The 21,245-nt window shown below is 43.6% G+C and overlaps 2 protein-coding genes across 5 annotated transcripts; one reads left to right on the top strand and one right to left on the bottom strand.

The window, feature by feature from the left end:
* Window positions 1–939: 939 nt before the first annotated feature.
* On the bottom strand, window positions 940–12,754 carry LOC106573593 (mitochondrial coenzyme A transporter SLC25A42). Its single transcript, XM_014148761.2, has 8 exons — window positions 12,475–12,754; window positions 11,850–11,999; window positions 4,848–4,947; window positions 3,898–3,923; window positions 3,340–3,506; window positions 2,985–3,101; window positions 2,641–2,792; window positions 940–2,523 (listed from the first exon to the last, which is right to left on the bottom strand). Exons 2-8 carry the CDS (start codon window positions 11,928–11,930, stop codon window positions 2,198–2,200), a joined length of 969 nt encoding a protein of 322 aa, XP_014004236.1. The 5' UTR covers window positions 11,931–11,999; window positions 12,475–12,754; the 3' UTR covers window positions 940–2,197.
* Window positions 12,755–12,908: 154 nt separating this feature from the next.
* LOC106573592 (MAU2 chromatid cohesion factor homolog) lies at window positions 12,909–20,149 on the top strand. 4 transcript variants are annotated; one of them, XM_014148760.2, is made up of 19 exons: window positions 12,909–13,172; window positions 13,467–13,484; window positions 13,925–13,990; window positions 14,113–14,208; window positions 14,606–14,700; window positions 14,855–14,882; window positions 15,320–15,475; window positions 15,661–15,807; window positions 16,596–16,686; window positions 16,772–16,875; window positions 17,103–17,180; window positions 17,320–17,385; window positions 17,495–17,578; window positions 17,665–17,714; window positions 17,867–17,944; window positions 18,056–18,167; window positions 18,552–18,642; window positions 18,759–18,886; window positions 19,085–20,149. In XM_014148760.2, the coding sequence occupies exons 1-19, from the start codon at window positions 12,918–12,920 to the stop codon at window positions 19,157–19,159; spliced, it is 1,818 nt and encodes a 605-aa protein (XP_014004235.1). In that variant the 5' UTR covers window positions 12,909–12,917; the 3' UTR covers window positions 19,160–20,149. The 4 variants fall into 4 exon arrangements, with proteins under 4 accessions (XP_014004235.1, XP_014004232.1, XP_014004234.1 ...); XM_014148757.2 differs by having other exon boundaries at window positions 17,320–17,394; XM_014148759.2 differs by having other exon boundaries at window positions 13,925–13,996.
* The last annotated feature ends 1,096 nt before the right edge of the window (window positions 20,150–21,245 follow it).

Below are 21,245 nucleotides of genomic sequence, written 5' to 3'. Positions count from 1 at the left end.
TTAGGTGGCACTATCACTCCACATTGGGCACAATATCGCCACACAATACTTTGAGGAGCATGAGCAATACATAGAGTGTACTGACTGGCCAAAGCACACTGAAGCAAATGCATTTGTCGAATAAAATATTGCAAGATATGACACTGTGAAGGTATTATTTAGCTGTTCAGAAAGTAATAGTAACATTTGGGTAGGAGCACCTGGAATTGCCTGGTAATTTAAGGGACTACTAACATTGTTGTTTTAAAATTGTGTTTTTTTAATCTCCTAAAATGAGTTGAGATATCTTCAATGGTTATCTGTGCTTGTGCGGGTATGCCCTTAAGTGAAGTGCCAATTCAGTTCAGACCTGACATTGTGCCACCTCACAGGTTGACTCATAATTGTTAAGCTTTGGTAAAAAGCTTTGGGGAATAAAAACATTTATATCAAAGAAAGAACTCAAGGTTGAAAACTCTATAAAATGGTGCATGACTTGACTAAACTGCAGATATTCTGTGGCACTAGAAAGAGTGGCGTGGGTTTGCACTCAACTACATTGACATAGTAATATGTAGGAAATCCAACCAGTATATTGAAAATAAAAAATGTATGAAATAAAATAGAAAGTGTTTGTGTGAGAGGATTTGTTCTGCACATTAGTGGGTATATAAATGTGTAAAAAGGTATCGTTTCAGTACTGATCCTACTCAAACCCCACAGTGACCAGTGTGAAGGTCAAGGTAAGGCAGGGTGTAATCAGAAGCTGAACTATGTCCCATCGGGGGCTAACCTGAGGTTCACCAGCGGATTCTGACAACTAGTGATGCTGATTTACATCAACCCACTGTCTCTCTGTGGCTGCACCGTCTGAGGTATAGCCGTAAGGATAGACTCAAATATATATCAAAATATATCAAATAAATCAAATAAAATTACAGATTTTGAAACCAAACACTATAAATGATCTAGAATTTTGCCCATTTTATTTTAGGCAAAGCAATTATGACTTGACTTTTCAGCATACTTAACTAGAATATTTCACTCTAGTATAGGCCAGCTTTCAGCTTGCTGATCACTTGGCTCCACCTTATGGACAAATAGAGATACTGTTATGAAAAAATAAATTTTAATTCAAGTACAGTTCTGTTTTTCCTGTGTTTTATATCATATTGTACAACAGCTGATGAAACTAACACTACAGAAGTGTGAAAATGTGATCAGTGTTATTTTCTGAATGTTTACCAACCAGCCATAATCTACACAGGAATTTCTAATCAGCAGGTTTGCATGGGCCGGAGTTTTGGCTTTCCATGCTCAAATTAACATGCAGTAAATTAGTTAATAGACCAATAATAACAAAGACAGTTCCAAACCTCTCTGCCAATAACAGTTAGTTTTCAGTTTTCCCCTCCCCACTCAGACCACTAACAGACAGTCCAAACTAACTTCTTCGTGAGAAATATTTTTTTGCTAAAAAGCTATATTTGCCCATTATAATAGAAATATATTACATTAAGGTACTCAATTGTTACCCAAATGATTTGATATTGATATAAAAACAGCTGCGTTGGGCCTTTAAAATGTGTCCTTGCCAACATAATACCCCAATCTCAAACAAAGATCAGGCCTCGAAACATTTTCTTTTTCACATTGTCATACCTCTCATATTGCAAACATCTGCACACATCTACCCAGTTTGAGGACACTTATTTTGGTCCTAGCGCAGACACTCCATCCATCAACATCAGGAGTGGGGGTCTGGCTGTGCGTGCTTAATACAGATGTGCGTCCTGTCTGTCCAGTACCACCCTCTCCTTAGAATTCCTATTTGACATGTAGAGTGCATAGGCCTACTGAGAGGATCCATATCGTGAGTAGACAGATGTGGTATATTATTGCCATTCTAGTCGCCAGGGGCGCAAATTTGGTTTTAGAAGTGCAGGGGACATATTTTTTGTACTTTTTTAAAAATCCAGTCAGATAAACACTCCAAACAGCCTACCCGACTGCTCGGAGGCGTCAACATGGTCCTAAAGCACACCGTTGCCTCATTTTATATCACAATCCAATGATAAAACTCGGGGGGACAAACATGCAATTTCAGAATGGGGGGGACATGTCCCCCTGTCCCCAGTGAAAGTTGCGCCCCTGCTAGTCCCTGTGAGCGAATGACTAGTCCCAACAGTGAGCTTCTCCTCTGGCTCCCCCTGCTGGCTCAGTGTGTGAAGTATCCCAGCTGGTGCATCTTGTGCAGGAGGTTGTGCATAAGGTCAAAGGTGGTGAAGCTGACACCCACAGCGATTGGCCCTTTGATCCAGTTCATACTGAGGCCCTTGTAGAGTCCACGCACCCCCCCTTCCTGCACCACGATCGTCTTCATGGTGCCCAGGACACTGCCGTACTGTTGGCCCGTCACCCCGGCCGTCTGCATGCGTCGGCGAACCATGTCCAGCGGGTAAGAGGCCGACTGGCCGATCAGGCCGGCGCACGCACCGAACGCCAAACGCTCGTAAGAGTACGGCTGGGACCGCCTAGTTCTCTCTGGGGAGAGGGATGGGAGGAGATAGAAAGAGAGGGATCAATTTAAGTGAATCTCAGCCCTTCACTAAAAAGTTGATTATCCAATAAAGATAATTATAATTTTTTTAAAGTCTGTACCTGCATGCAGTTTCTTGAGGGTCTCGTATGTGAAGAAAGTGATTCCTGAGTACGGGATCACTCCCAAGATGGTCGGGCAGAAGCCTCTGTACAAGGTCTTTATGCCCTCCTCCTGCGTGATGCGCACAAAAATGTGCATGATGTTGCTGTACCTGCAACCGAAACAAGAACGATAAGAGAAGGATATTAACCTATAAGGATATTGATTAGGATAGTAATATGACCTATACTAACTTACAGCACATGCCTGTTGAACACTGAACAAGTGTGCAAAGGGGAGCCACATGCAGGTATGTTTTTACAGTCAAAGATAAAAAATGACGTGCGTTATCGGAGTGCCTTACATTTGCCTGGGCGTCACCGCCATCCTGGCCCGCACCATGTCCAGGGGATAGGTGAGCATGACCGCCGTGGTGCCAGCCAATGATCCTGCCAGGAAACGTGGAAAAGGAGGCAAGGCTCTGAAAAAGACAAGATGGATTCCATCACGTTACAGAACATCTATGTTTTCTACAATGAATGCGTATCATTGTATTATTAGGAATTGTCACAGTAGAGAAAATGGTTTGTTCTGTTCAAGAACGATCACTGAAGGGTTAGTTTGGAGACTGATGGAGACCACCAGAGGTCAAATGGTGCTTCATTAAACAGTGTGTGTATTTGTGATTCTTTACACTTTACACTTTACACTCTACTCACTTTCCCTGGAAGCCGTAGTATCTCCCCAGTATTCCCTTGTACTGGTCATGGGAGCAGAACTGGATGGCAGCGTAGGGGATGACCCGCACCATGGTGGCAGAGTTGCCCCTCCACAGGCTGAGGAAGCCATCTTTCATATAGGTACAATATATGAGTCTGAAGGCTTCCTGGGGGCACACACAGCAACACAACAATGCTACTGTACCTGTAGACTTCCAGTCATTGCGCTAATGCTGGTTAGCATTCGCCCACGAAACTACCGCTAACTTCCTTCATACTGGACACAGAGACATAAAAATGGTATCCACTAATTCATCTGACCCTGGGTAAGTAGAACAAGGGCTGAAGCGTAGTATCCCTTTAACACTAACTCAATACACCTTGGGGCAAATCCTAACTTTTTCACTTAGTCATGCATTGAAGTCAATGGGAGACTAGGTGGATTTATTATTTAAGTGGAAGTTAGGATTCACCCTTATGGCAGCATGCATACTAAACATCAAGTACATCTTTATTTAGTGTAATGCAAGTTATATAGGAGACTTGTAATAGACTCACCTTAGCAGAGAATCTTTGTGAGGACACTAAAGTAGGAGGAGGAAAATAAGTATTAAGGCATAATAACTGGTAAAGATGCTAAGAATGAAATAAGTATTAAGGCATAATAACTGGTAAAGATACTAACCATGAAATATGTATTAAGGCATAATAACTGGTAAAGATACTAACCATTAAATAAGTATTAAGGCATAATAACTGGTAAAGATACTAACCATTAAATAAGTATTAAGGCATAATAACTGGTAAAGATACTAACCATTAAATAAGTATTAAGGCATAATAACTGGTAAAGATACTAACCATTAAATAAGTATTAAGGCATAATAACTGGTAAAGATACTAACCATGAAATATGTATTAAGGCATAATAACTGGTAAAGATACTAACCATTAAATAAGTATTAAGGCATAATAACTGGTAAAGATACTAACCATGAAATAAGTATTAAGGCATAATAACTGGTAAAGATACTAACCATGAAATATGTATTAAGGCATAATAACTGGTAAAGATACTAACCATGAAATATGTATTAAGGCATAATAACTGGTAAAGATACTAACCATGAAATATGTATTAAGGCATAATAACTGGTAAAGATACTAACCATGAAATAAGTATTAAGGCATAATAACTGGTAAAGATACTAACCATGAAATATGTATTAAGGCATAATAACTGGTAAAGATACTAACCGTGAAATATGTATTAAGGCATAATAACTGGTAAAGATACTAACCATGAAATATGTATTAAGGCATAATAACTGGTAAAGATACTAACCATGAAATAAGTATTAAGGCATAATAACTGGTAAAGATACTAACCATGAAATATGTATTAAGGCATAATAACTGGTAAAGATACTAACAATCAAATAAGTATTTCCGAAGGGAACCCCTACTTTGTATTCCTAATGCATGTTCTTCCAGAGAAATGGACTTACCTTGGAAGATGATCTTGGTTCTGTCCAGGGGGGCTATGACTGTTTTGGCCACAGCACCTGCGAACGCTCCACATAGCAGGGTGTCCAACACTGTCAATCTCTGCACACAGAAAAAAAACACTGAGTACTCAACTTCACACAGGACACTAAAGACAAACACACTTTGAAACGATATCAGTCAAAAACATACTCCATAACTCACACCCCTGCAGTAATGGAGACTCTAACATGGCATTATCACTGGCTGCAGATATAGGCTAAAGGTATCAGATGGAAACACATGTAGGCTTAACCTGTTATGGCTAGGGGGCAGTATTTTCACGGCCGGATAAAAAACGTACCCGATTTAATCTGATTATTACTCCTGCCCAGAAATTAGAATATGCATATAATTATTGGCTTTGGATAGAAAACACCCTAAAGTTTCTAAAACTGTTTGAATGGTGTCTGTGAGTATAACATAACTCATATGGCAGGCAAAAACCTGAGAAGATTCCAAACAGGAAGTACCCTCTCTGACCATTCCTTGGGCTTCTTGGCTCTGTTTAAAGAAAATGTAGGATCTTTGCTGTAACGTGACACTTCCTACGGCTCCCATAGGCTCTCAGAACCCGGGAAAAAGCTGAATGATGTAATTCCAGCCGCTGGCTGAAAAACTTTAGCACGTTTGGATGGTGGTCGATCAGAGGGCCATCAGACTGAGGCTCGTGCACGAGGGGATCCCATGTTTTTACTTTCTCTCTCTTTGAACGTAAACACGCTTTCCCGGTCGGAATATTATCGCTTTTTTACGAGAAAAAATGGCATAAAAATTGATTTTAAACAGCGGTTGACATGCTTCGAAGTACGGTAATGGAATATTTCGAATTTTTTTGTCACGAAACGCGTAACCCTTATTTACCCTTTCGGATAGTGTCTTGAACGCACAAACCAAACGCCACTATTTGGATATAACTATGGATTATTTGGGACCAAACCAACATTTGATATTGAAGTAGAAGTCCTGGGAGTCCATTCTGACGAAGAACAGCAAAGGTAATAACATTTTTCTTATAGTAAATCTGACTTTGGTGAGTGCTAAACTTGGTGGGTGTGTAAATAGCTAGCCCTGTGATGCCGGGCTATCTACTTAGAATATTGCAAAATGTGCTTTCACCGAAAAGCTATTTTAAAATCGGACATAGCGAGTGCATAGAGGAGTTCTGTATCTATAATTCTTAAAATAATTGTTATGTTTTTTGTGAACGTTTATCGTGAGTAATTTAGTAAATTCACCGGAAGTTTGCGGGGGGTATGCTAGTTCTGAACGTCACATGCTAATGTAAAAAGCTGGTTTTTGATATAAATATGAACTTGATTGAACAAAACATGCATGTATTGTATAACATAATGTCCTAGGGGTGTCATCTGATGAAGATCATCAAAGGTTAGTGCTGCATTTAGCTGTGGTTTGGATTTATGTGACATTATATGCTAGCTTGAAAAATGGGTGTCTGATTATTTCTGGCTGGGTACTCTGCTGACATAATCTAATGTTTTGCTTTCGTTGTAATGCCTTTTTGAAATCGGACAGTGTGGTTAGATAAAGGAGAGTCTTGTCTTTAAAATGGTGTAAAATAGTCATATGTTTGAAAAATGGACGTTTTTGTATTTTTGAGGAATTTGTAATTCGCGCCACGCCCATCATTGGCTATTGGAGCAGGTGTTCCGCTAGCGGAACGTCTAGATGTAAGAGGTGTTAAGGTTTCTCATGTGCTTGGACTGCCAGAGTGTAATCTGAACTGTCTTTCTGAAGATTCCTAACCCACTTTACAGTAGACTATAGTAAACCTCTCCACCATTTATACATTTCTTCATGTTCAAGTTTTATTGTCACATGCAGAAGTACAGTGAAATGCTTAATTTGTGACCTTTACCCAACAGTGCAGTAATCAATATTTAAAATTGTATAACTAATAAATAAAATAAAATATATATTTATTTTATTTAACTAGGCAAGTCAGTTAAGAACAAATTCGTATTTACAATGATGGCCTACCCCAGTCAAACCCTAACCCAGTGTCACGATTCCCACCGACGGTGGCGCCCCCTCCTGCTCAGGTGGCGCTCGACGTCACCGGCCTATTAGCTACCACTGATTCTCTTTTTGGTTTTCCCTTCTTTTTGGTTTTGTGCACCTGTGTTTAGTTTGGTTAATTAGCGGGGCTATTTATGTTAGCTGGTCCGCTTCCGTGTTGTGCGGGATTATTTCTATTGTGACGGCTCATGTTCGTGTCGGCGCTATTTTACGCCGTGTGTATTTTCTCCCCTGTGTTTGGGAGTATTTTGTTTGAGTGAGTGTACATTAAATACGCCACTACCCTGTGCTTGCTGCTTCCTGTGCCTCATTCCTTCACCACGACTGCCAATCCGTTACAGAATTCCGCACCACGAAAAGGCATGGAATCAGCAGGAGCAGCGGCCACCCCTGTCCCCTCGATGGAGGAACGCGTCCTCCAACACACTACGGTCCTCCACTGCATAGGATCCGCGATGGACCAGATGATGGAGAGGATGGACCGATGGGAGAGAAGTGGTCTCCTCTCTCCACCTCCGGCTCCTCCGATGCAGCCACCTCCTCCTCCCACTACGTCTGGCTCAGGCGCGCTTCGTTTGGCGCTCCCAAGGGAGTATGATGGGGCGGCGGCTGGGTGCCAGGGATTTCTGCTCCAGCTCGAGCTGTACCTGGCCACCGTCAGACCTGCTCCCTCAGGAGAGGAGAGCGTGAGTGCCCTCGTTTCCTGCCTGACGGGCCGAGCTCTGGAGTGGGCTAATGCGGTCAGGAATGGCCCAGACTCGGCGAGGGACCATTATCCAGAGTTCACCCGCCGCTTTCGGGCCATTATGAGTACCTCGTCATGCCGTATGGGTTGAAAAATGCTCCAGCCGTCTTTCAATCCTTTGTTGACGAGATTCTCAGGGACCTGCACGGGCAGGGCGTGTTTGTCTATATCGATGACATTCTGATATATTCCGCCACCCGCTCCGCGCATGTGTCCCTGGTGCGCAAGGTGCTTGGTAGACTGCTGGAGCATGAACTATACGTTAAGGCTGAGAAATGTGTGTTTTCCAAACGAGCCGTTTCCTTTCTCGGTTATCGCATTTCCACCACGGGGGTGGTGATGGAGTGTGACCGCGTTAAGGCCGTGCGTAATTGGCCGACTCCAACCACGGTGAAGGAAGTGCAGCGGTTCTTAGGCTTTGCCAATTACTACCGGAGGTTTATCCGGGGTTTTGGCCAGGTAGCGGCTCCCATTACCTCACTGCTGAAGGGGGGGCCGGTGCGTTTGCGATGGTCGACGGAGGCGGACGGAGCCTTCAAGAAGTTGAAGACCCTGTTCACCGACGCACCCGTGTTGGCGCACCCGGACCCGTCTCTAGCATTCATAGTGGAGGTGGACGCATCCGAGGCTGGGGTGGGTGCCGTGCTATCACAGCGCTCGGGTACGCCATCGAAACTCCGCCCCTGCGCTTTCTTTTCGAAGAAGCTCAGTTCGGCGGAGCGTAACTATGATGTGGGGGACAGGGAGTTGCTAGCGGTGGTAAATGCTTTGAGGGTGTGGCGGCACTGGCTTGAGGGGGCTAAACACGCCTTTCTCATCTGGACCGACCACCGAAACCTGGAGTACATCCGGGCAGCGAGGAGACTGAATCCGCGTCAGGCAAGGTGGGCCATGTTCTTCGCCCGGTTTAGGTTCACTATCTCCTATAGACCGGGTTCCCTTAACACTAGAGCCGACGCGCTGTCCCGTCTCTATGACACGGAGGACCGGCCCATCGATCCAACTCCCATCATTCCAGCGTCTAGGCTGGTGGCACCGGTGGTATGGGAGTTGGACGCGGACATCGAGCGGGCATTAGTGTTGGAACCTGCGCCTGCGCAGGTTCCCGTGGGTCGCATGTATGTGCCGCTCGGTGTTCGTGATCGTTTGATTCGATGGGCGCACACGCTACCTACTGCGGGTCATCCTGGTGTGGCGAGGACAGTGCGGAGTCTCAGGGGGAAGTACTGGTGGCCCACCTTGGCTAAGGACGTGAGGTCCTATGTCTCTTCCTGTTTGGTGTGCGCTCAGAGTAAGGCTCCTAGGCATCTACCGAGAGGGAAGTTACAGGCCCTCCCCGTTCCACAACGGCCATGGTCGCACCTGTCTATAGATTTCTTGACAGATCTTCCCCCCTCTCAGGGGAACACTGCGATTCTGGTGGTTGTGGATCGGTTCTCTAAGTCCTGCCGTCTCCTCCCATTGCCCGGTCTCCCTACGGCCCTGCAGACTGCGGAGGCCCTATTTACCCACGTCTTCTGGCACTACGGGGTGCCGGAGGACATTGTCTCTGATCGAGGTTCCCAGTTCACATCCAGGGTCTGGAGGGCGTTTATGGAGCGGCTGGGGGTCTCGGTCAGTTTGACCTCCGGTTTTCACCCCGAGAGCAATGGGCAGGCGGAGAGGGTGAACCAGGAGGTGGGCAGGTTTCTGAGGTCGTATTGCCAGGACCGGCCAGGGGAGTGGGCGAGGTACATTCCCTGGGCTGAGTTAGCCCAGAACTCACTTCGCCACTCCTCTACTAACATGTCACCCTTTCAGTGTGTTTTGGGTTACCAGCCGGTCCTGGCACCATGGCACCGGAGCCAGACCAAAGCTCCTGCGGTGGAGGACTGGGTACAGCACTCCAAGGAGACCTGGAGAGCCGTCCAGGACTCCCTGAAGGAGGCCAGTGGAAGGCAGAAGAGGAGTGCTGACCGCCACCGCAGTGAAGCACCCGTGTTCGTACCGGGAGACAGGGTCTGGCTCTCGACCCGGAACCTGCCCCTCCGCGTGCCCTGCCGGAAGCTGGGGCCGCAGTGTGTGGGGCCCTTTAAAGTCCTGAGGTGTGTTATCGGTTACAACTCCCTTCCTATTACCGTATTAACCCCTCATTTCATGTGTCTCTCCTCAGGCCGGTGGTAGCTGGTCCCCTGCAGGAAGGTGAGGTGCCGGAGGTCCCTCCACCCCCTCCGGACATCGGGGGGTCCCCGGCGTACAGCATACGGGCCATTCTGGACTCGAGACGCCGGGCGAGGGGCCTGCAGTACCTCGTGGACTGGGAGGGGTACGGCCCGGAGGAGAGGTGCTGGGTGCCGGCGGAGGACGTCTTGGACCCATCCATGTTGAAGGATTTCCATCGCCTCCGTCCGGATCGCCCTGCGCCTCTCCCCCCGGGTTGTCCTCGAGGCCGGTGTCGGCGCGCTGCGGGAGCCGCGCGTCAGGAGGGGGGTACTTTCACGATTCCCACCGACGGTGGCGCCCCCTCCTGCTCGGGTGGCGCTCGGCGGTCGTCGTCACCGGCCTATTAGCTACCACTGATTCTCTTTTTGGTTTTCCCTTCTTTTTGGTTTTGTGCACCTGTGTTTAGTTTGGTTAATTAGCGGGGCTATTTATGTTAGCTGGTCCGCTTCCGTGTTGTGCGGGATTATTTCTATTGTGACGGCTCATGTTCGTGTCGGTGCTATTTTACGCCGTGTGTATTTTCTCCCCTGTGTTTGGGAGTATTTTGTTTGAGTGAGTGTACATTAAATACGCCACTACCCTGTGCTCGCTGCTTCCTGTGCCACATTCCTTCACCACGACTGCCAATCCGTTACACCCAGACGACGCTGGGCCAATTGTGCGCCACCCTATGGGACTCCCAATCACGGCCGTTTGTGATACAGCCTGGAATCAAACCAGGGTCTGTAGTGACGACTCTAGCATTGAGATGCAGTCCCTTAGACCGCTGCGCCACAATATGTTCTTAGTCATAATACAGAGTAGTAATGCACCATGATGTCGTTGTATCTTGTAGGCTACTTTCATGCACAGCACTCCCATTATAACCCAGATAGAGAATGGCAAATATACACGTGCAAACAGCTTTTCCCTCCCTCTAACTAAAGGTGGAGATAAGCCCTTAGCTGGACCTAGATGCTTCAAGAAAAGCAGCTACATCTGAGTATGTGTTGTGTTTATGTATGTATGTGTGTGTGTGTGTCAGTCGTCTGTATCAGCGTTGACGGTGACCCCTTTGCTTAGAGACAGTCAAGAGTCAGGGTGTGTTTGGAGGCTGTAAAAGCTACTTGGAACCAATCAATTCCCTGATACGGTGTGTTTGGGATGCAGGGGGAGACACACATTTTGAGGCCACACTGGGAATTTGCAAGGAGCCCAGCAGCAATGCATAGGCTGGCAAGTTTTGACTTGACCAACTTCTGTACTGCTCTTTGTTGCTCTCTTGGGCAATTGAAGAATTTGCAAAACAGTGGTGATGACTAATGTTGCCAGTGCCATTATGTACTACTTAGCAATAAATAAAGATCTAGTCTAGTCCACTTTGGCCACATTACCCATGTGCCAGGATCTCCCATGCTACCCCAAGGTTACTTACTGGCTGTTGTGGTAAACATGTTTGGCAGCCTTCAGCTGTATGGTCCTGACCTGCATGATCCTGCTATAAACAGTTATGTGGTATGTAGGCCTGCCTGACTGACTGGAATTAGTTTATTTAACAACTAGGCAAGTCAGTTAAGATCGAATTCTTATTTACAATGACGGCCTACCAAAAGGCAAAAGGCCTCATGTGGGGATGGGGGCTGGGATTAAAAATATAAATAAAATAAAAATATAGGACAAAACACACATCATGACGAGAGACAACACAACACTACATAAAGAGAGAACTAAGACAACAACATAGCAGCGCAGCAACACATGACAACACAGCATGGTAGAAACACAACATAACAACAACATGGTAGCAACACAACATGGCAGCAGCACAACATGGTAGATGCACAAAACAGGGTACAAACATTATTGGGCACAGACAACAGCACAAAGGGCAAGAAGGTAGAGACAACAATACATCACGCAAAGCAGCCACAACTGTCAAATGCAACTCTGCTTCAGGGGAAACCCCAGAGGTAGGGGCTGGGGGCTGAGGGGGACTCACTTTAGCATGGCTGGAGGGAGGGAGAGACAGAACTGCAGCCTGGGGCAGTGCTCTCTGGTGGTCCTGCACTGTATGGGCCATGTGTGCCCTTGACCACAACAACCAGTAGGCCTATCTATGACAATCAGTCAGCCAGCACCAGACAATCCACTGCAGGAGACATACAAATAGTGATAAACAACAAACCCTCCCACTTCATAGATGAGCTGTGTGTGACCATCATTAAATGTGCTGTTAAATACAGTTATTGGAAATGTATCAACTTCTATACTTGCAAAGCATTAGATGTGGCCAAATATAAATACATAATATCATACATTTTACTTGTAAAACAGTAAATCGAAATGACCCATTATAATCAATTTATAGCTTCACATTTAATATATGTACATTTTATATAGCTGAGTTTATTCAACTCTACGATATATACATCTGGATGGAAGATATCCATATTACTGGGATCTAAACTGGAGCTACCTATTTAAGAGATGTATTACAATTAAGTAATATAGGGATTCAGAGTGACATAAGTACTCAATATTATTATCATAATCAATCAATGCAAGGAAAATGTAAACATTGCTGCACACCAGGCTGAAATGAATGCGCATACCAATTCCCTCACCTTAAATCTGGTTTACTGTGTGTGTGTGTTTGATGAAGATCCGGCAAATCTTCCAAATTATTTCACATTCAATGGTTAACTCTACTGTCGTCTTCTGTCCACATTTCCTTGTTTGTTTGCTGTTGTTGGGTCAATCTCTGTGGTTTTGCAACACCGCTGTCTATTTGTCAGTCTTTCACACCGTTGACGAGGTTTTGACAAGGTTGACGATTCTCCCAAACTGAGACAGGCGGTGGTTTAATTCTAGGTGTTGTCTGCCTAAAAATTATTGGAGTTTTTCTCGCTCACGAGATTATTATAGCACGTACGGCACGTACTTGTTTTGGACTACAAATATAGATTATCACGGCACGTACTTGTTTTGGACTACAAGTACCATAGATGTGTTCAAAAACAAAGATCTCGCTTGTAGTCGAAAACACGCGAGAGTGACATGGTGCTCAATGGTTGTTGTTATTGGGAAAATGGCGTCCAACGTAGAGGCCCCGGAATCTTGGTACCTCGCCCTTCTCGGCTTTGCAGAACATTTCCGCACCTCAAGTCCACCCAAAATACGTCTGTGTGTACATTGTCTTCAAGCTGTTTTCCAGTTTAAACCTCCGCAAAGGGTTGAGGCAAGAACTCATCTTCAACTAGGCTCGGTCCTCTATCATCATACGAAGAACAGCGAGCTCGCGCGGAGCCACTTAGAGAAAGCGGTGAGGAGGGAGAGTTTGAGAAAGCTCGACGATGGAGTCAGAGATGCGCTCATCGGAGTCTCCTATAGTCAAATGGGAAAAGTTGTATTGCTAGCTTTAGATCCTGACCCTTTTATAATTTCATTCATATGTAATTGCATTCAGAATAGTATTTGTTTGTTAGCTCGCATGATATTGCATCTACTGTAACGTTAGCTAGCTTCACTGTGTTACAAGTTGCTAACAGTTGATTACTTTGACTAAGTTATGCATCCATAATGTGTATTTTGTCTCTAACATCTCTTTTCTTTTTAGTGGTTCATTTCACAACAAGTATCCTTTTCAATTATATGGTTTTAACCCCAACACTAGCTGGGGACCAACACAGAGCTTAGTCCTCGGAAACTCAGTTGGTAGAGTATGGCGCTTGCACCGCCAGGGTTGTGGGTTCGATTTGCGTACGTAAAATGTATGCATGCATGACTGTAGGTCGCATTGGATAAAAGCATCTGCTTAATGGCATATAGTATATTACCAACTAGCATTACAATGTGCATTTCTTCAGAACATTTCTCAGATATGTGTTTGCTGCTCCAAGCACATCTTAGTAGTCAAATTACATGTCAAGATAATGTGCGTATTGCTAGGTATTATTACAGCAATGTTGGAGCTAGAAACACAAGCATTTCACTGCACCAGTGATAACATCTCCAAATCTGTGTACCCACCAATACACTTTGATTTGATGAGGTTTCCTTCATGGAATATCCCAGATCCCACAGTTTGAAGATGTTAAATTTGAGGCTGCGAGTCTTTTATCAGAACTCTACTGTCAGCAGGTACCGGTAAATAAAGCTAAAATACATTTTTAATATTTTGCTGTCTGGAGATCCATTTGAAAAACATGTTTATATGCAAGTGTAAGGTTGAGTAGTTATGACTCTGTATTTTCTGTTTTCAGAATCTGGTGGATTCTGCAAAGCCTTTGCTGCGAAAGGCAATCCAGATCTCACAGCAGACTCCCTATTGGCACTGCCGCCTACTGTTTCAACTGGCGGTACGTTGTGTCGTGCTTTATTGTAAATACTGACTGAACTGAATAGTTGTATTTTTTTTAACCCTTATTTTACCAGGTACATTGACTGAGAGCACATTCTCATTTACAGCCATGACCTGAGGAATAGTTATAGGGGAAAGGAGGGGGGATGAATGAGCCAATTGGAAGTTGGGGATGATTAGGTGGCCATGTATGGGCCAGATTGGGAATTTAGCCAGGGCACTGGGGTTAACACCCCTACTCTTACGGTAAGTGCCATGGGATCTTTAGTGACCACAGAGTTAGGTCACCCGTTTAACGTACCATCTGAAAGACGGCACCTTTCTGTTGGATGTTTGGTTGTAGACTGGTACATTGCAATGCATTGAATTTCTCTTATTTTTTTTCCCCCTATCAGCAACTGCACACTCTAGAGAAGGACCTTGTGTCTGCATGTGACCTCCTGGGTGTCGGTGCTGAGTACGCCAGAGTGGTGGGCTCGGAATATACCAGGTGCTGTAACCTTGATGCTATGAACTATTTACTTTTTATATCCACATTGATTCATCATTGAAACAAAAGCGATGTTATTAAACATGCCCTCCAATAGACTTCATTTACATTTTCCTATAACGATAGACTGAATAGGTGATGTATACTTTCACAGAGCGCTGTTTCTCCTGAGTAAAGGAATGGTAAGTCTCAAATTCTTTGTTATGAAATTGCCTAATTTTTAATGGCTGTCTTTTGCATTTAATAAGGGTAAACAGATATCTTGAGTATGTTATGCACTTAAAGGGATACTTCAGGATTTTGGCAATGAGACCCATTATCTATTTCCCCAGAGTCAGATGAACTTGTGGATACAATTTTTATGCCTCTGCGTCCAGAATGAAGGAAGTTAGAGGTAGTTTCGCAATATACCATAGACTTCCTTCCAGTCTTTGCACTAGTTGGCAATTTCCTTCAAACTGCACACAGAAGCATAACAATGGTATCCACGAGTTAATCTGACTTAGGGGAGGGTCTCATTGCCAAAATCCCAAAGTATCCCTTTTAAAGGAGGGAAATAAAAAATGATTTTGCACTGGATAGTCTTTACCATAATGTGTATTTTTGTTCTGTGTATCAGCTCCTACTGATGGAGAGGAAGCTGGGGGAGGTGCACCCTCTGCTCACTCTGTGTGGGACCATTGTGGAGAACTGGCAGGGAAACCCCATCCAGAAAGAGTCTCTCAGGGTCTTCTTTCTGGTGCTGCAGGTCACACACTACCTGGATGCTGGACAGGTAAGGACTCCTCTTGGCCAAGACCAGGGTGCGCAACGCTTGTCAAGGACAGGGAATTAAGGACACCTATGACAACAGTGGTGCACCCCTGTTCAAAAATAAATACTTTCCCTCTAGTTTGTATCGTAATTGTTAAGTAGTTGCATTGATAGTGACCCACCCCTTCCTTACTTTGTGTGCTGCAGGTGAAGAGTGTGAAGCCCTGTCTGAAGCAGCTGCAGCAGTGCATCCAGACTATCTCTACACTCCACGACGATGAGATTCTGCCCAGTAACCCGGCTGACCTCTTCCACTGGCTGCCCAAAGAGCACATGTGTGTTCTCGTCTACCTGGTGAGCCCAATCTCTTCCTCATTCACCTGATGCCTGAGGACTGATTCCGCCCTAGATACTTATGCAGATCTGAAAGGATTGGATGGCTATATTGTGGTAATATCAACATGTTACATGGTAATAACTAGGGCAGGAATGATCCCAGTATCCCGATAGTAAACAAAACACAATGTGGATTTGATGTCTTTACTAATCTTGTAAACAAACATCATGTTTTCATCCAGAGTAAAATGTATTTATTTTCCAAGCTATTGCCCACAATATTCTACATACAGCAGGTTCTTAAAGGTCTGCTTTGTGTTTTAATTTTTGCCATGGATAAACTATTGCAATACTGGTATCGTCACAGCCTTAGTAATAACCAGGGTTGGGTAGGTTACTTACAAAATGTAGTCCGTTAGTTACTCGTTACCTGTGCAGAATTGTAGTCCGTAACGTAACTTTTGGATTACCCAAACTCTAATGTAATCTGATTACTTGCCCCTTAAGAGGCATTAGAAGATAACAAAAAGGATCCATCAAATGCATTTGGTGTGTCATCATAGTGGTCAGACTCGCTCAGGTGGAACAAACCTTTTTTCAATGCTGAATTTGTCATTGAGAAAACAGAAAGTAATCCAAGAGGTAATCATCTTTTTTTCTCTCAAAAGTGTCTAATCTGATTACAATATTTTTGCTGGTAATGGATTACAAATTATTATTTAAAAAAAAATCTGATTACATAGCTGATTACATGTAATCAGATATTCCCCAACCCTGGTAATAACCTTGTTCTCTATATGTTCCAGGTGACTGTCATGCACTCCATGCAAGCAGGGTATTTGGAGAAGGCACAGAAATACACAGACAAAGCACTCATGCAGCTTGAGAAACTTAAAAGTATGTGATTTGAAGCCCACTTATTTCACCTCTGTTTAACACTCACTGTTGTCTAAAAGATCTTCTTGACTCCCCTCTATTTCAGTGCTGGACAGCAGTCCCATCCTCTCCACTTTCCAAGTCATTCTTCTGGAGCACATCATCATGTGCCGGCTAGTCACTGGTCACAAGGCCACCGCATTACAAGAGGTAGTATAGAACCAACTGTTGACCCATTTTTATTTCTGTTTAACTTTACTCATTCACTCTGAAATGAAACACTGTGTGAAGTTATAGTGGAATGTTAAAAGTTGAATCAAAGTAGCTACAGAACTATATGATAGGCATTTTCGTGCCCATTGGCAGTTGAGATAGGATAGAGATTAGGAGCACCATGTCATTTATGAGGATGATGACTTTTTCTCCCCGTATCCCAGATCTCCCAGGTCTGCCAACTGTGCCAACAGTCCCCCAGGTTATTCACCAATCATGCTGCCCAGCTTCACACTCTACTAGTGAGTATTTTAAACCTCCACCCAGAAGACATACCCTCAATTCACTGCCTTGAATAACAGTTACCAGCCCACTTCTGGAACTGGGACTATTGTATCTCTAAAACACTTAACTTTGTGTATATGCTGTTCCATTTCTCAGGGCCTGTATTGCATATCTGTCAACTGTATGGACAATGCAGAGGCACAGTTCACCGCCGCTTTGCGGGTAAGTGACGTAAGTCGTAACGCTAAGCTTATTATACGGGTTTATGTCTGCATGTGTTTAACATTGTCACATTTGTGATGGTGAGTAAATCTGTGTGTTTTCTTTCCAGCTAACCACACACCAGGAGCTGTGGGCGTTCATTGTAACAAACCTGGCCAGCGTCTACATCAGGGAAGGAAACAGACACCAGGAGGTTGGTAGACACACACACACACACTATTCATTTTTACTCAAAAGACAGTATTGTCAACTGTATTAACTTTGTTCTTTCTTTTAAAGCTCTACAGTCTCCTTGAGAGGATAAACCCTGATCACAACTTTCCTGTGAGGTGTGTAAGTGTGTATTGCATAACAGAGATTTTAATGGTTACTCAATCTGGCTCATCAGAGCCAAATAGCTTATTTTTTAAGGCTACGTGTGCAGCCTGGTGGTGAGAAGGTGTATTGACTTTGAGTTGACTGACGTGTGTTTGTGTTGCAGCTCTCACTGTCTCCGCGCTGCAGCCTTCTACATCCGAGGACTCTTGTCCTTCTTTCAAGGACGCTACAACGAGGCCAAGTAAGTCTCCCCCACCTCTTTTACTGAGTTGCTGAGAAGTGTCCCATAAGTTCGTCAAACTTTCAGTGGGAATTGGGAAATAATAATTTCGTGATGATATTGTCATTGCAGACGGTTCCTTAGAGAAACTCTGAAGATGTCCAACGCGGAGGACCTGAATAGACTGACAGCTTGCTCACTTGTTCTGCTAGGCCATATATTCTATGTACTGGGAAACCACAGGGTAAGATCACTCCACAATGGTCACAAATTGATCTTTTGCCAGAAACGTCTACCCTGCCCCTGTTGGTTTATTTATTGGTATATTCGGATCCCCATGAGCTTTTGCTGAAGCAGCAGCTTTTCTTCCCGGGGTCCACAAGTAACAAGAGACTGATAGATAAGGAAACAAGGTCACACAAATTTAAAATACAACAATATACTAAAAATAAAAACATAATAGTACAAACAATACAACAACAACAAAAATGTGTGCCTGTGTCCCATATGCAAACTTTTCACCTTAATTTGTCCATCCCGTACTGTTTATACATTTTATTCAACGTGTTTGCGGCAAAATATTTTTCTTCTGTAGGTTGCATAACAATATGTTGTTGTTTTTCTCCAGGAGAGCAACAACATGGTGGTTCCAGCGATGCAGCTGGCCAGCAAGATCCCTGACATGTCTGTCCAGCTGTGGTCCTCGGCCCTTTTAAAAGGTACGCCCACACCTGCACATTTTCTTTCTTTGGTTTGAGCTTCATTGCTCCCTACTAGGCTTAAAGTATTTGAGGTAGGTTTCCTTGACCACATTGTTTTTGTCTTGTCCCTGTAGATCTGAATAAGGCCCTGGGAAACACCATAGACGCCCATGAAGCAGCTCAGATGCACCAGAACTTCTCGCAGCAGCTTCTCCAAGACCACATCGCTGCCTGCAGCCTCCCCGAACACAACCTCATCAGCGTACGTATCAACTTATCCATGTTAACTTTTTATCTTTCATTATTACTGCCATCAAAGTTGTGGTTTGTAGATCGATGATATAGCTTGTTTAGCTGTGTTTTTCTGTCTGTCCTTTTGTCTTCTCTATCCGTCTGTATGACTGTATGTCTGGTTCAGATGGGTAACAACTCTAATCTGTCTCTCTCTTCTCTGTGACAGTGGACGGACGGCCCACCACCTGGGCAGTTTCAAGCCCAGAACGGCCCAACGTCCAGCCTGGCCAGCCTGCTATGAGCACCAGGCTCGTAACACAAGGGCTGGCTGTCTTCTGGCCTCAAAGATGTCTAGAATTGAACCATAGTTTCTTTCTGTCTTGGGAAAATTTGAGGGGGGGTTGTGAAAACATTGTAGCAGTTATATCAATAAGGTATTCATGTTTTTTTCTCTCCAGCTTTTCATTGTATGAATGCAATTTCTCCTCATGCATGGAAGTTCCTGATATTGATTTACTCTACACGTGTTGCTAACCATCTGCTGAAGATTTTCACAGCTTCATTGTTTTGTACCACCCCATCCTCATGAATTAGTGTAGGTACAATTGGCATCACTTCTCATGTATTGAACCAGTAACATGTTTTGTTTCATGCTAAGTTTGGACTTGGATCTGAATGTTAAATGGGTAGTGTTGTTGAGCTCAAGGGTTTGAATTTCTTGCTGAAAGACTGCAAGCGAGAATAGCGAAATAATTGAATGTACAAGTGCAGTTACTTAATGGAACAGCAGGTGTCCCTGTTGAGCTTTGCTTTGAAAAACCTGCTTTGAGAGATTTTTGTTAACATTTGGCCTGTCATAGATTAGCAAGATGCATCACAAACTCATCTGTTTTCTGTACATATGAACTATAGTTAATTTAAGTTCCATAGATCATGAAGTTGGACATTTTATGAACATACAAGGAACCTCAGATAAAAAAAATCTATAGTACTTTTTGTAATATTAGAATTTGTCTTTATAGTTCTAGTTAAGGGTTTTCTTGACAATACATTATATCGATATGGCACATACGAAACCTTTATTGTACAGTGACATTTTATAACATAAATGTAGTCGTGTGTAATGAATTTTAAACTCTCAGATGTAGTACTCCAACTCAATGCTTGGTATTTAAGTCAATCTTAATGAGCAGACACATCAGAAGCTTGAGTACAATGCCTATACTTTTATTGCTTGTTTTAATAATTTTTCAGACAAAAGTCCGAATAAACATGGTATTTGCAACCATAATTTTGCATTGTTTGAGAATGATTGTCAGTGAGTGATCTTAGCTTTCTTTGATTCATCATGACTTTTCTGACAAACGTACTGAAAATTCAACATGCATACAAGTAGCATATAATGATTTCATACCATGATAACTATTTATGAAAGATATTTATGTCCACATGATCCATAGATGAGAATGCAATTCACTGAGTTAATTCTAAATGATTGACCCCCAACTCCCTGCATAGTGCTGTGCTGTGTGTGTATCAAGACTAAAGTGAAACTGGGCAAACGGGAGCAATGAAAAGAATAATCAGAAAAGGGCATGTGCCTGGCAGATGCTTCATTCAATAATAAGTTTTCACTTTGCACCATTCCATGTATTCTCAAATAAATTTTGTAATCATACATAGAACAAACATTTTTGCAACAACTTCAACAAAGGCTGCGTTTACACAGGCAGCCCAATTCTGATATTTTTTTTCCACTAATTGGTTGTTTGACCAATCGCATCAGAGCTTTTCACATCGACACTTTTTCAGAGCTGATCTGATTGGTCAAAAAACTATTAGTGAGAAAAAGATCAGAATTGGGCTGCCTGTGTAAACGAAAATCCGGGACACTCAAATTAGTATAATATGTTATGTTTGGAATGGTATTTTTTAATTTGTGTATGTCCATCATCCATTTGTATAATATGTTATGAACTTTCAATACGAATGATATGTTAAGAACTTGCTGGTAAGAATCATTCTCAGTGTGAGTAAAGATGCTACAACATAGGCCCCATATTAATACTAGATGCCTCTGTTTCATGTGATGTTGCTGCATTAGGAATCTGATGAGAAGCAGACAGAGAAGTCTTTCTCTATCATTGAGGATCAGTGGAGGCTGCTGAGGGGAGAACGGAACAGAGCAAATGGAATAGCATCAAACACCTGGAAACCATGTGTTTGATATATTTGATACCATTCCACTGATTCGCTCCAGTCATTACCATGAACCTTTTCTCCCCAATTAAGGTGCCACCAACTTCCTGTGTTGAGGATATGCAGGAGAAGTCTGTCTCTGTTGTTAAGGATGTGCTGGAGGTCTATCTCTATCTTTGAGGATGTGC

The sequence above is a fragment of the Salmo salar genome, chromosome ssa16 (genome assembly GCF_905237065.1).
Source record: "Salmo salar chromosome ssa16, Ssal_v3.1, whole genome shotgun sequence".
Taxonomy (NCBI): Eukaryota; Metazoa; Chordata; class Actinopteri; order Salmoniformes; family Salmonidae; genus Salmo; species Salmo salar.
This window is presented reverse-complemented; position numbering and strand designations above follow the sequence as displayed.